Genomic DNA, 22,838 nt, shown 5'->3' with positions numbered 1-22,838 from the left:
GTGTTGCGTTTATGCGGAGTTTAAGTGCCACTTTCAAGGATTAACATGTGTGTTGAATGGGATTTGTGGTTTCGGATGGGTTAACACGTTCGTTCGGTTCGCTACACTTGCTCGCGTATACAAACAAACTAAAACTGCTAATATCTAATCATTCGTATGCCCTTATCTTCTGGCGGGGTGTTTTGTAGTATGTTTTCTGTTTTCCGACACTTTTCACATTACAAACAATCTTCGAAGTGTTCCTAAGATTACTCGTTACTATTACCATTAGTTAATATTTAGATTCATTTCGATCACAATGATTTTCTGTATTGTTGTTCGTTTTGTTTTTTTCTTTTTTCGTTTTTCATGTGATTTTGTGTTGCTTGCGGTGTTCGCTTCGGCTACCAGCACACCGGTGTCTGTTGTTGGCGGATTATGCAGTAAAAGCGAGTAGCAACTGGGATGCAAATTAAAATTAAATGTTTTAACACCTGAACTAATCAAGCAATACGTGGTACACGAGTAACAGGCTAAATAATCACCGTAGTGTGAGTTGTCCTTTTTTTAAAAATAATTCCTTCCTTCGTCATTATCGGTCTGTCGAGCACCACCAGGTTTAAAAAACTAAAGTGACTATACTACATGAATTTGGTTTCTAGAAGCTGGAAAAGGGATTTTAGAGTCATCAGGCTAACACAAACGATTAAATAAGATGCCTGTTCAGTTGTTTGCTTGCCACAAACCATCAAATATGGTACAATTAAATGCGTCGACTGTGTACTCTACACCACTATAAACTGATCGGTTAAAGATACTGCACCGTTCTCTCCTTTGGCAAAGTTTGAAACAAACGATTCAATATCGACGGTCACAGTGCAGGTGATTCCTATTCACCGCAACCGTCACTTACAACTTAGCTGTCTAATGCTCGCTCGCCTTACTAAAGGAATGTTAAGTTGGTTAGGTGTGTGACTTAGTGAAACATGGTGTGTGTGTATGTGTGACTTAATCTTTTCTATCTAACACATTAAAAAACGGGATGCACCAGACGAGTTGTCTATTTAAATTAGTTAAACTTATCCATCCATCCACGCACTGGTACGCACGCAACTGGATGGATCTACGTTGTTAAACCTACAAAAGGACCCTAAACGGTAAAAAACACAAAATGTTCAGATTAAAAGATAGAACAGAGCTCACACGTTTTATACATAAAATGCTAGTTAATTAATTAATCATAATGATGTTGATGACCATGATAATGATGATGATGTTGAAGATGATACGTTTCGCTTCCCAATGGATGGTTTGCGAAGTTGAAAAGCAATCAAAAGTGATCGACATAAATATAGCGAGCTAGCGCTAAATGATGTTGCAAACAAGCTGCGAAAGCCGCTCTCGTTAAGCTCGATCGGATGATATCCACGTTCAAAGATGATGTGTCGTTAATAGTGAGAGTGTGCGCACTAATTAAACTGGTTCCCATTTCCTGTTGGGAACCGAAACCAACAATGAAGTGAGTGCGCTGCAAATCATTAACTTCTTGCTGGGGACCGTATGGAAAAGCGTTTGGCTTAACGTTGCTGAGGCGGGAGATCCAGCTCACTTGAGACGCTGGTGATCTGGTGTGCTTTTCAGGATGTCCGGCTGACCGTGGGAGCTGAGCGTATGGCTGACGTGGGAGTTGAGGGTGTGCGAGTGGGAGGTTAGCGTGTTGTTGGCGTGGGTAGCGTGGGAGTTTAGCGTGTTGTGAGCGGGCGTTCCCGTCAGCGAACCGGGCAGTGCGCGGGATCTGCAAAATGGAAAAAAAAAACGAAGAACATGGTAATATGAACATGTCGCAACGAAAGCGCTACAAAACAAACAAGCGTCCGAACGGTGGGTGCGGGAGATAGCCCCGTGGAGTAAAGCATACTGATAGCGCACTACTGTCCTTACCGTATGCTTCGATGACTTCCGTTGCGGGTGAGTGTGTTCATTTGCGGTGTGCCGGGAAGCGTATGTCCCAGGGCGTTCATGTAGTCCGCAATCAGGAGCGTAATCTCCAGTATCTTCGGTTTACTCATCGCAAACAGAAGCTTCTGTTCGTTGTTGACCGATTGCAGTGTATCCTCCGCACTGACCACCAGCATGAAATCATCCTGACACCCGCCGAACGTCATGACCGAACTGTACGGATATCGGGCGATGGTGGCCATCGACGATAGCTCCAGCACGCTGAGTGCATCCTCCGAAACAGCCAACCAAGCCATCGCTTGATCCGAGTGGCGTGGTTTGGCTTGGAATAGTGCCGCCCCGAAGAAGGGCCACTTGCGTGCGCACGTCAAATAGATGCGCACGCAATCGAGTATGGAACGACCGCGCAGTAGTGCCCACTTGGCAGACAGCAAATCCTGTAGCTCCTTCAGACCGTCCTGGTTGAGCGCATCCCGGTAGCGGTAGGGATAGAATTTATCGAGCGCCTGCAGCGAGTTGGTTTTCGATTTGTCCGACGAGTAGTCTCCCATATCGATTTGGGCCATTAGCGAGGCCAGTTCCAGTGCTAGATCACGTGACAACGGAAATCGTCCTTGTACCACTGAAAGAGAGGATCAATCGGAAATTAATGGGGCGATACTGATGTTAAGAGTTTTAGTACTAGTTTACCTTGAAGGTTCACTTGGTAGCAGAGCAGCAGACGTTCCTTTTCCGTCTCCAGCTTAGCCGCATGCTTCCAATAAAGCCGATTCTTGTATGTCAGCTGAATAACGCGGGAGTTCTCGAACTTGCCCGAACCCTTCTCTCGCAGAGCAGTTTCCCATTTGGAGATAACGTCACAGAGCTATATACAGGAGCAACAAAAAAGGGAAGAGTTCAAACGTGAGTTACGCACTGATCGTTACCCGAGCGCTCCTTAACCCACCTTAGCTTGCGGATCGAGATAGTGTTCCAGATCCTTTTCAATCGGATCGTCACTGAACAGTGTGAACCCGTTCGTAGAATCCCGACAACCGATTTCCTGTGCCAGCGTACAGTGAAACTCCTCAATGGTGGTGGAACCATCGAAGGATACCACCTGGTACGTCGCGTTCATCATGTGCACCGGTATGGCATGGGGCAGCGAGTGATGGTATGGATTTTTCAGCAATATCGAGAGCACCTCCATGCGGGAAGGCTTCGTCTCACGGCCCCCATTTTGCATCGTGCGCTCGAGGGCCCGTTCGCAATAGGCCGCATACTTGCCACATTCCGTTTTGGAGTCCGCGTTGCGCGACAGGTGTAACTTCAAGTACCACAATAAGCTGAAACAGACCAAGTGTGATTGAATTAGTTGGGCTTTGATTAGTGCGTTCGATCGATCACACTTACCGACTGTTTTTCGGAACAAACAGTGACACCGCCAGAGCCAATAGTTGCCAGCCCTGTATGAAGGTGTAGGTCGGAGGATTCGATTTGCAATCGATCGGCGGAACGGTTGGGGCCTGCATTGTAAAGCATGAAGGAAAACACAATTGCATGTAACGAATCGTTTGGAGCAACCGTTTTATTAGCTAATCAGTACAGCTGTAACACTACGAAAAGAGCACTTAAGTTAAAGTAAAACAACCCATAAAAGCTTAATCATAACCGTCCCAGTTTTAGTGGACTAACTCGCTGTGAAGTGTAAAAAAGTGTTTAGTTTTTAAGCGTCAAGACATAGGAATTAATCGTCTACCGTAAGCTTTCAACGGTAGAGCGTAAGTCATGGAACACAAACAGGTTAAATGTTAATGTATAAGTGTTTATAAGATCCAATGTAAAGAAAGCCTGGGTTAGATTGTGAAGCGGTTGCAATGGAAGCGATGTGGAGTTATCAAAAGCAAACGTTTATTTATTCTTAAGAAAAACTTCTTGCTAGGAGCTGTGATACGCTGCGAGTCTTTTCGATTGGTTCTACTATAATAAAAATAAATGGAACACCCGAACTGCTTACTCCAAGATATTTCGGCTATCGGCAGAAACAAAACGATTGCAAACGGGGGAAGGGTGCAAAACAACTTGTGGCGTTCGTGTTGTCAACGATGTCAGTGTAAAATGCAATCAAACCATGTTCCCTCTCGCAAAGTAAGGAAAGGTATAGAAAGCAAACAAAATAAAACAGAAAAATAGAAATATATATAAAAAGTAACAAAAAGTTAAACTCATATCACTAGAAAAGAAAAACAATCAAAAAGCAAATGGAGCTATTTAGCCAAATAAAAACAAAAAATAAGAAAACGAAGTCAAAACCGAAACGAAACCAAAAAAAAAAGAAAACAATCTCAAAATCAACCAGTTCCTACCTGAATGGAAGTGGGTGAGCTCCCATTCGCTTGGGCAACGCTGCCCTGCTGCGTATCGCAAGTGAACAAACTCTGGGTTGCGCAAAGCAGTAGTTGCTACAGAAAGAGAGATATCGGAAAAATCGGGAAGAGATAATGGCACAGAACAGAAGAAAAGTTGGGGAAAACAAAAAGTCAACGGGGACGAAACCGAAAGGGATGAAAACCGTTGGAATTTAAACGGGTAGGTTTGAATCAAAAATCGTTCGATAGGAGCCAAAAAGATGAGACAAAAGAGAGAATTGAAAACATTGGTTAATGGAGTGTTGCGTGTTGAGAACGGGAGCTATTTTTTGCTATGGTGATGATTCGTTGGGGGTTGGTGGCGCAAAAGTTAGATCACGATGAGGGGAATATGAAATCGATAAGCACATTCCGGTGCTTGCTTTCCAAAACTATTGATAGTAGCAACAAACAAGCACGCAATTCTATTGCTGAGCAATAGAGCCATTTTGTCTGAGGCTACCAAGCACCAACTATATGGCTGCATAACTAAGTCATGTTCTAGTCTGTGCTATGTTGGACATATATACGAGCAAAGAAGAAGAATATGATGCAACAGGATGAACACGATCACATTCAAGGTATGATTGCCGATGGCCTAATGCCGTTTTAAAAACAAAATAGCTGGTCGGAATCCAATTTTTACAAGTGGATGTATTTTTTGCTTTATAATCAATTTATAAATTTAATTTAGGTAACAAATTAAAACGAAGCCTAATAACAAGAAAAAAAGAAATTGTATTCTAGTAATGTTTTGATGGTATAAATTTTGATGTAAGCTTCGTATAATTTAAATTATAACACATTCAACATAAACTGTGAATAATAGACTAAATGCTTAGCAGAAAACAATAAAAACTGTTAGATAACAAGCTTCTTTACAAATGATGAAATGTAATTTTTAAAAATAAAATACTATGAACAAAAGTACACAGCCAAATATAGTGTTACACATGTTTACATAACCACAGACAAAACAAATTTTAAATTCTATGACACTTTGTTTTCAAACAAATCTACTGAACATGCAGGATTACGTGAGTAAAATGTGATGAAAGAGTGCATATTATTATGTTGTCATGATGGTATATGAGTATGAATGATGTACATGATTATTTTTGGGCGACACTCGGTAACCTACACTCGTGTAACGATTGTTGGCCGTTCGGTTAGAGGGTGAAATTCTAGAGGATCGTTAGCTGCGGATTTGCTAAATGATAACTAGCAACATAACTATAGATGAAGGGAAACTAAAACTAAAACGTAAAGGTTTTGCTATACAGTTGATGTAAACCAAACATTTTCTGTGAGGGAAATATAGTCTCGAAGAAAGTATAATGCATTATTATGGCGGGTATTCAAGAATGGGTTGGAAGTGGGGTTAATTTTGAAACAAGTAAATAAAGTAACTCTCGAATGCATTCGTTTGCTACGATAGATCACTGTCTGGATCCATCGTAAGTGCTGTTGGCTAGGGATGCTGTAATTGCATTTACCGAATGGCAAATTGAACTGGCGAAAGTAAATATCGTGCACATCGGATTCCATACACTAGCGAACAAACGAACGAACGGTGAATGATTTTTTAGTGAAACATCCAATTAGTGTTAAACAAAGAAGAATAGGGTGTGAGCGGGAGATGATAGACCGGCCACGAGGGAAAAAAAGTACTAAGAGCAATATATTATAAACGATTTTAAAAACAAAAACCGATCCATCGTATAAGAGCTAGGTGTGAGATCTAATCACAAATAACGTTAATTAAACTGTTAAATCAAGTTTCAAAAACAGTAAAGATAGAAAGAGAAGAGTATAAGAAGCACATAGAAGCGCCCTCGGGACAAACTTACACGAGCGGGTTTGGCCAGTTTCTTGTTTACCTGGACACCCACACCCAGCTTCTGTCCGGTATGGCGCGACGTTTGCTTGATCAGTGCGCAGATCAGCTCCGACTGAAGCTCGGGCATGTCCAGGCACTGCTGGAGGGCGTTCTGGGCGAGCACCACGTGATAGTCGATACCGGGTTGATTAACCGCTACGGAAAGGAACAGTTGGCAGCTCTGGAAGGTACGATGTTCGGTGTGATTAGTACGTCCGCTTTGCTGCTGTGCGAAACACGATCGTACGCATACCTTAAACAGTTTGATCGCTTCCGCTTGGAGCGTTTCGGAATGGAGTGAGGTTAGGGGCGAAGTAATGTTGTCCTTCGTGTGCAGCAGTATCGGATGCCTCCAGAGCACACAGTCTAAAATAGTGACAAAAGGTAGAAACATCATAATGAGGTCATAATGAGGTCATGTGGTCGCCAAAACAGTGGCTTTTAACTTACTCGGATCGCCATCGGTTTCCATCAGCTTCTGGATCAACTGCTCGTACTGTGTACCGGCGTTGGGTCCACCACCCGATACGACCGTCAAGTGATAGAGCCAGTTATCGCGTTCCTGCTTACCGGGCAGTATCAAGTACGTTGGACCCTGTGGAAAAACAGGCAATGAGAATGATTTAAATATGGCTATCATCAGGTGGGAAATCGAAGATCACCAACATACCACGCCTTGCTGCTGAGGATAGATGGCAACCGTGAGTCGCGCCTGGCTTTGTGCGGGATCTTCTCGTTCTTCCGAGTCCGAGTCGGACACATGCTCCACCTCCTCGACGCGAGCATCGCGCATATTAATTTGGCCCAGAGGATTCTGCAATACATCAAAAACCATGAATATCGATTTGCGCGTTCATTGTGCTCCCGAATTAGCTTTCTTACCGTTTCGCCGGGTGCTTTAAAGTAAAGGAACATCTTCCCCAGCAGCACACACCAACACTTCTTGGCGTGCCCGTTCTTCACCTTCGTCACCCAGCCCTGTACCGTGGGTTTCTGATCGTCACGGCTGAGCAGCAGCTTGGTGGCGTTCCTTCGCTGTACATTCTGCAGCACCCGTATCCAGTCGTCCATGGTGGCGTTCGAATCGGCCGTCAGATAGTACACCTTCTTGCCGGTATCGATCTCGAACGTTGATGCACCGTCGGCCCGGTTAATGCGGCACGCTTCGTCCAGTGCAATCTGACCCTGCGGTTTCCGGTTGACGTCGTGCTGGCTCTTCCAGTACGTTAGCGTACCGTTCTTCAGGACGAACCACCGTTTGCGCCACGTCTTCAGCTTGCCGCCCAGCTTCGCCAGATGGCCCACCTTTTCGAGCGTTTCCATCTTCTTGTTGGGCGAGTCGGCGTACGAGGTGCGCATCAGCAACGATGGCATCGATGCGTCCATGCAGGTCGTATCGACCGTTGAAACTGCATCCGGTGGGATGGCATAGTCATCCGAGAGGCCTGATTCAAAGGACAGTTGGGAAATTGCTGTCAAAAGGTAGGACAAAGCAACCCAGCAAAACACCCCCCCGAGCGCCAATTGGATTGTCGCGTGTTGTGATTTCCCGTGCGTGTTGTTGTGTCATTAGTAGGGTTGTTTGAAACACAAACGAACAAAACAAGGCCAAGAAACAGAAAAATAAACAGAAAAAAATAAAAAGAAAAAAACGTCAATCTTTATAATAAACTGTAAGCATATGTGTCAGTTGTTATAAAATTATAAAATATACTGTTAAGATAAACGATATGATTAAACATTTTAAGCATTTTATAATATCTATATCTGTAAGTATTGTAATCATTACTTTATCATTATTAAACTACATTTATTTATAAAACTATAGAGCAAATGCAATAAAGCCATTTATAATGTAAAAGTTGCACAGAATTACATTGCGATACAAAATAAACAAACGGAAAGATTAACTTATAATTAAACAAAGTTCAAAGAAGCTACTCAGAGGCAATCGAAAGCAAAGAAGAGAGTTGTAAAAACAAACAGAATAGGAAGTCATCCGCTGGTCACGAGAAAATGATCCTTACCACGGCCTTTGTTCTTTGGACTTTCCGAGCCGGAACGTTTGGCCGGACTGAGACTAGAGGAGGTTTTGAGGCTCTTCGAGGGACTAGAGGCACTGCCGGACGTGCTCGTCTCCGTGTTGTCCGTGCTGGTAGAGTTGTGCGAGTTGTGCGTCGAGGTTGCACAGGTTAGCATCGCACCGTGTCCATCCTCGCCGTCACTGCTGTCATCGCTGGAATCGCCGGTGAATGGCATTGAACGGATTTGTGATGCACGCTGTAAGAGGAACAAAAAAAAGGGGAAACCATGACGTACATCAGTCTCAACTTCATCTTGCTTGCCGCACGCTTTACCCCTTTAACGGTGGCGTACACCGGTACGCTGATATCACAGTAGCCACCGGACACGGTTTGCGAGCGTGAGTTGACACCACCAACACTGGACGTCATGCCGGAACCGGACTCTTGGTCTTGGGATTCGTTTTCCTCTCCCACACCATTGCTACTGCCCGCCCCAGCCAGTCCATCGTTAGCGACCTGATAGATTTTGGCCTCCCAGCTCGGGAATCGGTGTAGCGGTGGTGTGGGAGGTCGTGGCGTACCGAGATCTGCCACCGAATCGGAGGTGGTGGTACTCGATCCACCACTGGGAAGACCCTTTAACCACGCCGGAGCTTTCTCGCGCGAAGGTGTGTAGATTTCGGCGTAGTCGTGTACGGCGTCTATGTCCGAGCCGGGGCTAACGCCCACGCCCGGTGGCGGTGGGGCCGGATGTTGGTGGTGCGGCGGGTGATGCTGATGATGGTGGGCCATCGCAGCGGAAGTTTGGGGCTGTGCCGCCGTCTGGTGCGGTTGCTGCTGGCTCAGCGGCAGCAGGTTCAAACCATCGACGGCCGCCGCCAAGTCACGGGCCAGCTCCTGCGGTTCCATCGACAGATTGCGCCGATGGTGATGGTGGTGGTGGTGGTGATGGTGGGGATGATGGTGCGAGCCGGAACCGGAGCTACCGGCGTGCAGGGACCGGTGTTCGGGTGGGTCAAGCGATTCGCTACGCCTTCGGCCACTCCGTCGCTTGACGTCCTGCACGTCCAAGCTCAGGCTGGTCCGGACCGGTTGCGTTGGAGCGACGCTACTGTGGCGGGTACTCTGCGTGGCAATGTGGTTGCGCAGCAACTCCAGCTGCTGGTTGCACTTGATGTTCTGCTCGCGCAGCAGCTGGTTTTGCTCCTCGAGTTCGCGCAGTTTGTTCGTGACCCACTCCTTAATTTTGGCCGCCTTGGCACCGACCTGCCGGGCGTCCTGTAGGCGCAGCTGCTTCTGCTCCTCGATGGCCGACTCGAGCTGACTGATCTTCACCGGATCGGTACCTTTCGGTGGGTCGGTACCGCCGTGTCCCGTCGGTCCCGTTCCAGCAGCCGCGATCGATTGCTGCGCACCTGCCGCTACGGCTGGATTGCTGCTCGGTGATGGTGACGGCCCGGTTAAGTTCTGTGACTTGGGCCAGTCACACAGTCGTTGCTCCATGGCCCGCACCTGCAGCGAAGAGAGAGAGAAAGAGAAAAAGGGGATGGAATTAGTTTCAAACTGCTGTTAAAGTATTAAAGCCAGTATCTTAAAGCTGGTACCATTGGCAGAGAGCTAGAAAACAGACTTTAAGAGGGATTCCACAATTCCTTGCCACCCGTGCATTAAAATGAACAGCAGACAATTCCCTTTGAACCCAGCTGGAATGGAGATTTTCCAGCCATTACTTCGCTGTTAATAAAACTTCTCCGAGACGTTGCTCTTCTCGACCGGCAGTTTGTCTTTAAAAGGCAACAGGGAAAATTAGTTTTCATCATAGTTTAATTGAATTTTGCACTGCTCACATTCGTCGACTCGCGCCAAGAGAGCAGTGGATAAGAACAAAATGGCCATTGTCTAACAAAAAACAAATAACCACAAGTTTGAGGTGGCGATCGCACGCAGGATAAAGAAGCTGTAATCTCTTTGAACGAATCACCAGTTCCTGACCCTTGCGCGGTTGTTGGTCTGCTAGCCCTGGGGCTGTTGTTTTGGCATGGCGAAACCAAAGGCGAACCAGAGAGATAGGAAATTCACAACCAACAAGCAGCAAGAAAACAAAAATGTTGCCGTACAAATCTTGTCCGACGGAAAACGACAAGCAGTCAATTAGTTTGGTGAAACGTTCCTTTCTCTTCCCAAACAGGCACGTGTCGCGTCACGTGCAAACTCATTGGCGCGGAGAGACATCTTCGATAGTACTGCTGTACGAAATGATAAATGCACACCGCTTTGATGCAGGAGGTTTAACGTTTCATTATCGAGATTTGCTGTATTTGATTGGTACAATTTGCACGGAATTATTAAAAGGATTAGTTTATTTACACTCCCTTAATTTGTTGGGACAGCAAAAACATTAAAAAATGTCAGCTAGTAGAATAGTTGTGACTGTCATAACCGTTGAACCGGTTGACCCAAGAGTAACTTGAGAGTTTTCTATAAAGAGTTTATCAAGTTAAACTCCCTGGAAAATGTTCCATATTGTTAATATTCTATAATTTCTAATATTAAAAACATACAAATTCTTTTAACCTGTCATCTGCATTGACCTGTCATCTTCATCTTTTTAACAGCGCCTACTATCCGTGGTAATCGATTAACCGGCATGCAGCTGGTCCGCAGTTGCCCGGATAATCGACGTTCTGCAGTGTAAGAATGCTTATGTCACCTGTCACCCGAAACTTGCAGGTATAAACGCATCTATTAGTGTCGCTCTACTATTTCATCATTCACAAGCACATGTGCATGCGGAAAGGAGGAACCCCAAGGAGAACAACGGTGTTGTCGTGTAGTAGAAATGACGAATAAGCTTGGAATACTCTTGGGAAGCTCCAAAGCGTCAAATTGAAACAGCGTTAAATTGATATACTTTTCCCTCGGGATGAAATTCTCTGGACACCGTCTGGATGAGGATGACGATGAGGACAACGACTCCGCCATAGAACACGCCAATGAAGGATATGAATGTAGACTAATGCGTGCACTACAATGTGTTTCGCTACAGTCAGTCAAGCATGGCTGTCGTTTAATGCTTGGACACATGAAATCCAATGGGACAATGTCCTAAGGGAAGCTATTGCAGCTACTCCAGACATTTCATTTAGACTTCACAGTTAGTGATGTAGCATAAGCTCATGTTTCGTACTTCAAAAGGTCGATATATAAAAAAAGGTAAACTCATGGAGATTATTAACAGTTCAAAGTGATTTTGCTTTATACTATCACGTTTTTTTAATTATGAAAATTGGATGAAAAATATTATGTTTAATTGCCAAAAAAAAAATGATAAAACGAACGAATTAAAGTGAGTTCTATATATTTCAACACAAAGTATCACACACAATAAAATGTGTTTTTCAGCACGACGAACCCCAAAAACCGAACAACGGCTGCAACAGGAAATATCCATTAGTGTTACAAAACTGTGTGGAAGTTACATTTGGTCGTTTCGGCAGTTGGTACGCGCGTTGGTCGTACTTTGTGTGGTCAACTCTTCGCCCGTCCCACTTCCTGCACGGGAATGTGTGGACAGTGACATTTTTGTTTCGGTGACACCGACACTCTTCGCTGGTGCACGATGCCACCCTGGACGACAGGGAGGACATCACAACAGAATAAAAACACGATCCTACGCCACAAAAAAATGGTTAAGTAACTAATATCAAAGGAGCAAAAATGTGCATCGCATTCGGATGCAGTTCCATTGCGCGTGCAACAAGAAAAAAAAAGGATTCGAGTTTGTGCGGGGGTTTGTTTTGTTGTTGTTGTTGTTGTTGTTGTGGCCACTATGAAGCTTCTTTGATGGATTTGTTTTTTTTCTGTGCTGACATTCCGTTCGTCAACGTTTGCTTGGAAGATGGATTTTTGGCATCCAAAAAAAAAAAGCACACGGTTCGCTAAGTTCTCATGTGTTCGCGCACACCACCGACGGGATGAAATATTGCAGATTGCGAAGAAACGAATCACATTCTAGCAGAGCCTGACTTCGGTCCTTATAAATTGCCTCGCGAGCATAGCATACCGACGGGGCATGTATGATTGAATTTTGCTGTTTGCTCCTGTTTGTGGCCGTGGCCAGGTTCCAGTGGGTGGCAGAAGGTTACTGACCTTTCCAGTGGCAGCCAACAGTCGGGCCAGGATGTCAGCCTGATACACAGATAGGATGAGCAGCAGATCCTTTTTCGTACATTGGTTGGTACACAATGAAGCACAAAACAAACAATACCGTATTGTGGCAATGACCTGCCCCAGCAATGGTTCGAATGAATGTTCATCCGGTTGCATAAGTAATGTAACAGATGAGCGAACGAAGAAGCTTCTTCCCTTTCCCATGTTTTTTTTTCTTGCGTGGAGATGCCCTGCAAAGCGCTTGAGTTCAGGACTATCCATCACCATTACGAATGGGGGTGGGAGAGGCCAAATGGCGACCCATGCATCTGTGTTCCGTCCATGTCAATCCTGTGGCACCACCACCCAGGGTGTAGTGTTTGGTGAAATATGAGCACAACCACACCAGGGAACCAGGGAGAGGATAATATCCTTTTTGTTTGTTCAAGGTGGTGCTATTTTATGCAAATAACAATCTTCCAATTGATCCACCGAGATTATGGGACCGGGTGAGCATACATACCACCCAGCATAAAACAAAACCTCCCCCCCCGGATTTCAGCACCAACGTAGGGAAAGTGCCTGAAGTTCTTATCCTCTATCGGAGTTAATAAATATTCGCAAAATAGGGTTTTTTTGTTTAGAAAAGGAGGGGAGGGGGGTCAGGATAGTGGAAGGATTTGGCCATTGTATTCCATTCATCCCGTGCCGTCCATTCGTAATCAACTTTCAAACGAACCGAGAGCTGGGTGCCCGGGAATATGGTGGCGAACGTCATAAACGGACGAGTTGTGGAATTAATCAACCTGATTTACGTGATACCCTCCCCCCCCAAACAGCCAACAGGTGAACAATGGTGCCCGTTGTGGGGTTGGAAGCACGGTGTTTTGGGGCTCTAAATTGGCAAAGAAAATCGCGTGCCACAAACGCGCAACACAACCCAATTTCCTATCAGGCGTGCGTATGTGGTGTGCGGTTTGCCTACCTTTCCGGCGCTTTATGCGGGGAAATAAACTACTCGCACACTAATGGATGGGTTTTCGGTTGGAAAATTTGCTACTTTCTATGGCGGCACTGGTGAGGAAGCGCCATGTTTTGCTGTCGATCGGGTGTCGGTGTTTTGTAGATGGAGCGGTTTTAAAAAGAGAGTAGCAAAACTTGGTAAGTAAACTCGACTAAGCTCGTGTAGTGTTGGATATTCTTTTCCCGAAGCAGAGTGGGGGTGTATTGTACATTTTGCGTAAAGTTGAAATTTACGATAATTGCATCGGTGCATCCTCTCTGCATTTACACAGCAACACAACATGCACAACGCATGCCCATGTCCGGGGCCCAGTTGCAGTGGGCAAAACTTTGTGTGCTCAAGAAAAGTTCGACAATGGGGCAAAGATTATGGACAAGGTTTCGAAAGGTGCAGATACTGTGCACTATCGTCGTACCGTTGTAACAGGACAGCGTTTTCATCCTCTTGCTGCCACCAACAGCCAACGATAATTTATTGCAAATGCGTTCGCTACACTACACGCGCCGTGTCCCGCCGGAGGCATGGCCGGATCACCAGCATTGGCGAGTGGGGTCCCCCTCACCGGCAACTGATTAAATCCAATCCAATCCAAAGCGGTCCGTACCAAAGGAAAAAGCATCCCAGCCCCGGTGTAGCTATAAACAAGGATGCCATCCTTTCCATCGTGGAGTTGTGTTGAAACTGTGCAGAAATGGATGTTGCCTTTCCCTTTTTCGCCGACACCGACACGAGGGTCGAACGTTGGTTCGGGAAAATAAAACCATTTTCCATTCCCATTTTCCCAGCTACGCGGGGTGTTACGCGCTACAACGGATATACGCCATTGGAAGCGGAAGAGAGCGGGTAATCGAACCGGAAACCGGTCAGATATGCATGCTTCTGGTGCTTGTGTTGCAGCATACTGCAGATATGCAGCTCGAACCGTTGAGGGGTAATGGTATGTTAAATCCGTTTCGTCCCGTTTATGGACCAATTCCACCCCCGTGAATCGAAGCGTCCAACCCAATTCGTGTTGGGAATATGGGCACGATCGTAAAGCAACTGTTTTATCAAACACGATTCCACCGGGGAGAGATCGTACCGTAAGCGCTGAAACACAGCTGAAATTGTCAACGCGCAACCATATGCGGTGGCGGATTAAAGGTGCCGGCGTGAGTGGATTTTGAATCCTTGAATGATGAAACTATGTGCTCGCTACCCACCCGATGGAGCACTTGACGCTAAAAACTTTGATATTGTTCCTTGGTAAATGAATAACCTGGTTCAACGTGCGATAGAATGGGGCACGTGGAAAGTTGCTGCTCGGTGGGCGTAACATGACGACCACAGACGAGCTTCCGATTTCCCCATTTTGATGTTGGGAAAAGGAAGTTGGGCATGGGAACTGTTCTGCATAGCTGCACAGCTACGCTTCGGCTTAGCCGTAGCAGCACACCATACACATCGCTTGTCTATTCCGCTGATGAACCGAAGACGTTTCCAACGGATCAATTTCCAACTTTTCTTCTTAATCATTCATAGGGTTTCTGTGAGTGGAGAGTTTTTAAAGCAAGTGCTGACTTAAGGCAGGTGAATAAGAAACTGTAACGCCTAGCAGGAGGAGGGATTAGTGTTAAAATACCTTTTTTGTTGCCATTTTGAGTACCATTAATTCCACTCTCAGACACATCAGGCACAGTAATGAAACAAATGAAACATTCAGGGAAACGTGTTTGTACTGAATATTCAGTTCATCAGTCACCCTTGGTTCGTTCAGGTTTACTAAATGTAATATTCATGTCGCCAGCCCAGAGCTGATAATGAGGTGAAAAGTTGTAATAATTCAATAAATAAATACTAATAAAGATTTTGTTTTCAGTAGTTTAACATGCGAAAATCAAGCTTTCGATCATTATAAATTACTTTCAAGACGTAGATTTATAATGGCTTTAGTATCGCGTGAGCGCGCCTGAATGTATGCAATACGGGTTGCAAAAGCAACCCTCAAGGTTTTCATACCTTTCAAACAAAACTAAGTTATTGCATACCTTTAGGCGGCGTATATCGAAATCCTCGTTGTGTAAACAATTTGTTCATTGAACTTGTAATCCTTTTTATGGGACCAGTTTTGGCGTTTGTAATTAGTCTTGGAATGAAAGTGAAGTCTAATTGCATATAAATGTTACTTAAACAGTATTTTGGAGGTTATAGTTCCAATCCAAACAACTGATATTAAATGTATGGACGAACATCTATTAGGAGGTACCAAGAACTGTGAAATAATTAAAATATTTGCTGCAAGGGGGGCTCCTAACTTTAAGAAAGTCGAATTCAAACTAATCTAAAAATGATGCGCAAAAAGAAATGGCCCAAGAATCGGAGAATGCTGTCGTTCTTTCTTGCTCCTCAATCAATCCTCTTCACACCTCGATCTCGGTCCTTGCGCACTTGTCGCGCGAGACTCGTTAACGATTTGCGACGCAAGTGATGATGCTACGCCCGGAACTCGGCCACTCACATTCAATTAAATCTTTGCACAACTTCAGTTCGCGTTTTTTTTTCGCGTTTGCCTATGTTTGCCTTTGCATTCGCCAGTTTGCCGGGTGGAAAATGGCAATCTATTTTCACCCGAAGGAAGTGCTTCCACACTGCTACTACTTGCTCGCTTCTCACACACTTTGATCTCTGCTTTATACTTCCATCTTCACACAAAACTGTCACCACCCTCGTGGCGTGGTGTGGCGTGTCGTGTACGCTGGCGAAGATCGGCGCGACGCATTGCTTTCTTTAACGGTGGGTGTGATGATGCTGCTGTCTGGCAAAGTTCTAAGACGCAACGAAAACTCTTCATTTTCATACGTTTTTATCGCGTTCGCGTGTTTCCCGGTACAAAGAAATCAGACCCGCCGTTGGAGCGGAAATGAAAGATCAACGCGTCTGGAAAGGGGCGAAGAAGAACCGTATGGTGACGACGGAAACGGACCGAACGGTTCGAACCGATGGTGATGGTTCGGGTTGGATCACAAAACTAGCAAAACGTGACAGCTGACGACGGTTCCTGGAAGACGGAAGGGTCGTTCTGGCGGCTGGCGCCAATCGCTTCCAGCAAGGAAACTGCTGCGCCAACGATGGAAAACCCAACGGAGTGAAAATGGTTTGCTGAAATGGACAAAGTCTACTACATTTCTTCCGGCGGTTTCTTTCCTTAAGGTTCCAGCCACCGTCACAATGGTATAATGGCTCTTTTGCATTGTTATGATCGTGTAATGCGTGGCGTCGGCAAAGGGGAGTTAGAAAGAGTGATCATGTGCTTCAAAAAAAAGCAGATGAAAATTCCCGTCTGCTGTACGTGTTCGTGCACTCGTTGCGCTGTACAATGGTTACAGGTTTAGTAATGATTCTTTCAACACACTTCACGCGCAAATTGGTGGAAGGCAGAAGGAAATGCACAAGTTCTAAAAATATTCCTCCCATATTACGGACAAATCTTTCTCCATCTTCGTGTAATGGGAAGCCACCGCCGCTCAGCTATTTCGATAAACCTTTTTTTTTGGGGAAGTTTGGTCCACTTTCATCCCGCCCTGTGTTGTTTGCTGTACTGGGAGCTCTCCCCATTGCCACCGAAGGAACGTGGCCAGTGTAGAATGTGCACAGACCGGGGCGAATGAAATGTTCTGCCGAGAGCGAGTGGAAAATAATGTTGCCGATATTATTGCACAATGGGTGATGGGATTTCTGGTGGAGCAGCCGTGGAACAGCAGCTGATTGTTTTTAAATTGCCCTTGTGCTTTTTTTTCGCTTCCCGAAGGATGGGATGCGGACCCATTTTTATGACGCCGACAGCATTTGCATCGATCGATCGGGTGAAATTATGAAGCAGAAGCTTCGCTTGTTCGCTTATAATTTGAATGATAATTCTTTTTTTCGTCTTCATTTTCAAAAGAAACGTTAAAGAACTCGCTTTCTGCATACACATGTTTATGAGCATCATCATCATCACGAGTCGGTGGTGAATTGATTATTTATTGTTTTGCAAACGTATCAAACAGTGATGTGTTGTAAGCGTGCGTTCCCATGTCGCTAAACATCGTCCGAGTGCCGAGTGCTGCATATCGTTCATCACAGTTAATAAAGCGTCGAACGGAAACGGGGAAGAATTTCAATCTGCTGTTTATACATTTCCTTGGCAAGTGGTGAGCTTCTGCGAGGACGGCCAGGGCCGGAGGGCAAATACGCAAAACAAATTCGAGTTCGATCCGGTCCGGTGTCCGATTAGCATTTGCTAGTGGCTGCGAAGTGTTCGGAAACCATTCGGACGGTCGGGTATGTTTATTTATGATTGCATTGCGCCCTTCATTAAGGCATAGTTCCCGTTCACCCGTTCGGTATGCCACTTTCATCCTTCTATTGCCAGATGGACCAATCAGACTGGTTGCCAATCGGTTATGGACATTTTGCCTCTTTACGTGGTTAATTATTCTCGACGGAAACAACATTGGTATGCACAGAGCAAATGCTTTATGATCTTGGTTCATTTGGTCAATGGGTTTTCTTTTGTGGAGTAACAAATTCCTTGGAAGGAAACAGATACAAAGTATACAAATTTCTTGTGACCTCTTTGGAATATTGATTTTGATTGAGCTGTGAACAAACTTTGACACATTTACCGGTGGAGTTGCTACAAACACGGTTTGGGTGAACATTGTAACAAATTACTGATCGTAGTGATTCTTTTGAACTACTTCACTCTGCACTGAATTACAATTGTCATGTTTGAATGCCAAATCAATCACATTAAAAGTGACTTTATGAACAGTAGTTAGTGACAATAACCAGTGGAATAATGTTTTCTGCATTAAAATTTTGAAGGAATATAGTTAACCACGACTTTTCCTTATCAGCGCAAATCAATCTTGAGGACGAAAGATTTCTTAGCCAACTGATGCGCGATCAGTGTGCCAAATCGAGCTGTCGCAAATTGAGCTGTGATTTTATTTAGTCAATAGAAGATATCGATGCTGGACAGTTAAAGAACAAAAACTTTTAGGAAGAGATATAACAAATAGAAGCTAGAAATGTCTTCCAACTGTTCTGAATTGGTTCCTATATTAAAGTAATATTTATCAACATCAATACGCCATGAAGATTGGTTAATTTCACACAATTAAATATAGGATTATAGAGGGGAGGGTCACAACACCAGAAGGACCGGAGCAGTTATGTGGACGTTTTATTTTCATCATCCTCCAAATTTGGGAATTAACCAATCCACGATGTCATTGTATAACAAACCGATATCCTTTTCGGTCATAAAAGCTCTTGATAAGCGCTTATTAATTTGTGTTAAGAACATCTGATGAAAATATCTTGCCCAGCCGAGTCCTTTTAGTGTTTGGAGAAGAACATTTCTTTAAACAATTGTGCAACTATTGTGAACTTAGGTGAGGATTAGATATATTTAAGCATCATGGCAAATATCTTGCCAATACGTTAATTGTTTTCATAAAAAAATATAAAACAATATTTTGAAAAAGGAAAATGTATTAGAACTTCGACTACTATTAGCTTCTGACAAAAAATGTTTACGCTGTATTCCTGACACCGTAAGCCTTGAGAGAAAATTGTTAAAAATGAGATTAATTCAAAATAAAATCATGTATACGGGTACGGATTTTACGTTTCATAAGTGTATATAATATTTCCACATATTGTAGAATCGAATCAAAACGCATCTCCTATGCAACACAAAGGAAAAGAACTGATAGAAGAACGAATCAACAAATGTAAATGGCCAAACACTAACTTGTTCATAAAAAAAGTGAACAAATCACGTCAAGTTTTGATTTACAAAGCAACAAAACCAACGAACCAAAAACTCCCTTAAAGATTGCTGACTTATGCGAGCGGGGAAAGAAACAATCTCCGAATTGTCCACGCCTTTTTCCTAATCGATTTGTTACAGCTTATTGGCGGGCCATTGACTTCCATTTCGCCCTGCCATGTTTATTAGACGGTCACCGTCGTCTTGAGGTTTGGTGGCGGGCAAGAAGCTGAACACCACCCACCCGGAAAGTGGAAATGCAGAAAATATGGGTGCGTTGTTCGCCCTCTGCCTTGCTGTTTGTCCATAGTTCACTGGCTGCTGCTGCTGCTGATTGACGTGGCACATTACATACGTTGTCGTCGTCGTCGTCGTCGGCGATGTTAAGCGCAGACATTCGTTGTGCAGTTGGGATGTTTGGTTTGGGATATGGCAAAAACGGAATGGAAACAGTTTCTGCACCAGCAGTAAATCAATACGTACACAAAAGCGCCATCGCGCGGCCTAGTAACCGCTTCCATGCGGCCCATTATGATGATGATGATGATGGTGAAACGGTTTCGAGGAGCCAGGGGTTTCCTGATGCGCTGCGGGGGTCAGCGGCCGGGCTTTGTTTCCCTCTCTTGATCGGGTATCGGGTTTTCTAAGGTGCCTGCATTTTATCGCTTTTGGCGCGCTTTCCCGAGACTGCCGGATGTGTCGACACCGGAAGATGGAGGAGTATCACTTTATGGGTTTTGGACCCGTTTTTTTTTCACCTTCTGTCACTTAATTCACACACGTATTAAAACGAAAAACACTATCGCTTGTTCTACATCACATCAAGCGATCAAGAATGTAGCAGCGGATCCAGTTTCATGGCGGTTCTTAGCAATCTGTCACTAACCGGATTTATTAATCCTAAACATAAATAGAGCCAAACGATTACTTTTAACTGCTGCATTTATTGAACACACCTTTTCCACACGCGATGCCTATGTTTAAAGCTAACATTATATTTTTTTTTACATAACAGGAACTTTTACAGTCAGTCAGGACCTGTGTCCGATTGGAATTGAACAAATATTTGCCGATATGGTAAAGGGCAGGAATAAAAAAAAGGAAATGTCCCACCGTCACTGCGACTGCTTTCGATCGTGAATTTCTTCACTTCACACCAACACATACGTAATTGCAATCGGTACACACATCCTTTGCGGTGTTGCTAGGGTAACGCATACGTTCAATGCATCGTAGCAACCCCTTTGTGACTTGCAATAGGGGAAAGAAACTAAGATGCTACACGAAACAGGGAACGGAATGAACAGAATGCTCATAAAGATTTTAGAACTGCATGAAACAACATTTTTATATTTTCCATACAGAAATATTCTTCGAAAAGCAAATAATTACACAACGTCAAATTGCTCATTATAAAGATTTTATGTCCAATCGACGAAAGAACGCACAACGCGAAGGTTCGAACCGTTTTGCGTAAGTACAGCAGCGCGTCAGCTGGTTAGCACCCCGTTTGCCCGACAGCCGTCCCTTTTCGAATAGGTTCAACAGACTTTTAACTCAACCGAGGGTTCACAAACCGACGGGATACCCAAGCGGATCTCCCTACGCGGAAACAGCAGAGACAGGCACACACGCATGTCGCCGTCGGGACGTTATGGTTTCATGCATATAGTTCTGCGTTCTTCCGTCCCTTTCCATCCCTTTCGCACTTTCACTCGGAAGCCGCTTGCAACCAGAACGCAAGAAGCGGCCGAGACGCACATGAATTATGCTCACACGTCCGTCCGTCCGGCTAGCGAGTCCGGGAAGGGGGAGTTCACAGCCGGCGACGGAGGTTTTGCGGTGTTGCTTTGCGCAAGTGACAAAGAACCCTACGCAAGCAAGCACGGCGTGGATTTTGTTGGTTTCTGGTTCGCTCTTTGTGTGTGTCGGTAAGCGAATATTTAGCTAAAAGCTGAGCTGACTTTTAATTTACGATCAACGATCATCACACTGCTGACAAAGTAAAACATATTTTACCACAAAATGGAGCAAATGAGTAGAAAACATGTTGGACCTAGTTAAATTTTGACCAACACTTCTTTGCCAATGTTTTGTTTTGCTTTTTTCGCCAGATTAATAACAATTCGATTACAACGAAAAAAAAAAAAAAAATCAACACACTCGCGTGTTTGGTTCGACCTGCTATTATATGATGAAACGTGCACAAAATTTCTGTTGAACCATAATGGACGGCAAACAAACGAGAGTATCACGTGCCAAAGGGTGGTTGAAACTCGGTAAGCCATTTTGGTTTACTGTGTTGGGAAATTTGGAAAATATCTGCGTGAGTTGACGGGTAGAATTTGCTAAAATAATTCTTACATCCGAAAAAAGTAAAACAAATCAGCATAAATCTATAGTTAAAAACAGCATGACAAGGACGGCGGGGCATTCGATTACCCGCAGGTTGTGTCCGTGATGGGAGCGTGTCAAAAAAAAAAAAGAAACTGTTGAAACATAATATTTTCCTGCTATTTTTTGTTGTTCATTGGCACACTTCCGTTTTTCCAAACCCCCAAAGCACGCAGTTTTCGAGCGGTTCCGTTACGGCACGAACTCACGTACGCAACAACGCACGCACGCACGCACGATCGTCGGAAAATGATTCATCGAGCCAAAAATTCTTTCTTTTTACATTCAAACATACACGAACACACACACACAGACGGGGCGGTCAAATTCGACAAACAGAACGGAAGCAGACGGAGATCAATTAATTTCAGATTCGTTCGTTTCCGACTCGTGATTCCGTTCACGTTAATTAGCAATCGAAGCACCAATTCAGACTGAATGAATGAAGGAAACATATGGGCTGCATTAGGCGATACGGCACTGTAACTGACCACATGATCACGTGTACTTTTGCTTTCTTCGCCCCAAAACGTTAGCACGGGCTTAACACTTTTCCACAACCACCGGGCACGTGGAGCGCCATTATTGCAACTCGCAAACTCGTTTGTGATTTGCTTCGGTATCGCTGCACTAATAATTATTTCACGTTACAAAACAATTTATTCAATCTAGTAGACACTTGGTGATGATCTTTTCTGGTTTCTTTTTTTTTTTGGGGCGGATAGGAAACCACAGCAAGCGGTGAAGTTAGGAAGCAGAAGGGTAGCACTATAAAACACGTTCGAACGACCGACGCACATCCGCACGGTTTGAATGGCAGGAGAGAAATGATTCTGCCGTAGCATGGGAGAACTTATGCTTTTCCCAAACCGCGAACAAAGTATGCTCACGCGTACTAAGGTCTCTGAGAATATTACCGACCGCGAGAGAGAGTGAGAAGGTGTGATAGATGGTGAGTAAGATACAAAGAAATAGAGAGAGGGAGAGAGCGAGCATAAATATGCTGAAGCTAAAGCGTTTTACATATTTATCGGTGGTTATTTATTGTATCTATTTTTTTTTAATAATAGTTACCTCGTACAATTTCAACTCAAAGTACTTTTTTATTTTGAGAAAGAAGAGCACGATAATTAGAGAAATGTTATTAAAAGAAAAATAAAATGGCAGTATATCATAATTTCAGCACTTAAACTCCCCCGCACACACATATAGTACACACACACACACGATCCAAAAATTGGCT

General features: G+C 44.3%; 1 protein-coding gene across 1 annotated transcript in view; it reads right to left on the bottom strand.

Moving 5' to 3' along the window:
* The window catches only part of LOC128309882 (uncharacterized protein CG43867), a 103,953-nt gene continuing 81,115 nt past the window's right edge, over positions 1–22,838 (bottom strand). Inside the window, exons 3-14 of the mRNA XM_053046377.1 lie at positions 8,562–9,740; positions 8,232–8,484; positions 7,087–7,649; positions 6,875–7,018; positions 6,655–6,799; positions 6,458–6,570; positions 6,176–6,385; positions 3,331–3,443; positions 2,885–3,263; positions 2,629–2,803; positions 1,921–2,560; positions 1–1,774 (exon numbers count right to left, since the gene is read on the bottom strand). Of these exons, the coding sequence (XP_052902337.1) occupies positions 1,585–1,774; positions 1,921–2,560; positions 2,629–2,803; positions 2,885–3,263; positions 3,331–3,443; positions 6,176–6,385; positions 6,458–6,570; positions 6,655–6,799; positions 6,875–7,018; positions 7,087–7,649; positions 8,232–8,484; positions 8,562–9,740 (4,104 nt within the window). The 3' untranslated portion in view covers positions 1–1,584. The remainder of the gene's footprint in view (positions 1,775–1,920; positions 2,561–2,628; positions 2,804–2,884; positions 3,264–3,330; positions 3,444–6,175; positions 6,386–6,457; positions 6,571–6,654; positions 6,800–6,874; positions 7,019–7,086; positions 7,650–8,231; positions 8,485–8,561; positions 9,741–22,838) is intronic.

Source organism: Anopheles moucheti, chromosome 2 (genome assembly GCF_943734755.1).
Source record: "Anopheles moucheti chromosome 2, idAnoMoucSN_F20_07, whole genome shotgun sequence".
NCBI classification, from domain to species: Eukaryota; Metazoa; Arthropoda; class Insecta; order Diptera; family Culicidae; genus Anopheles; species Anopheles moucheti.
This window is presented reverse-complemented; position numbering and strand designations above follow the sequence as displayed.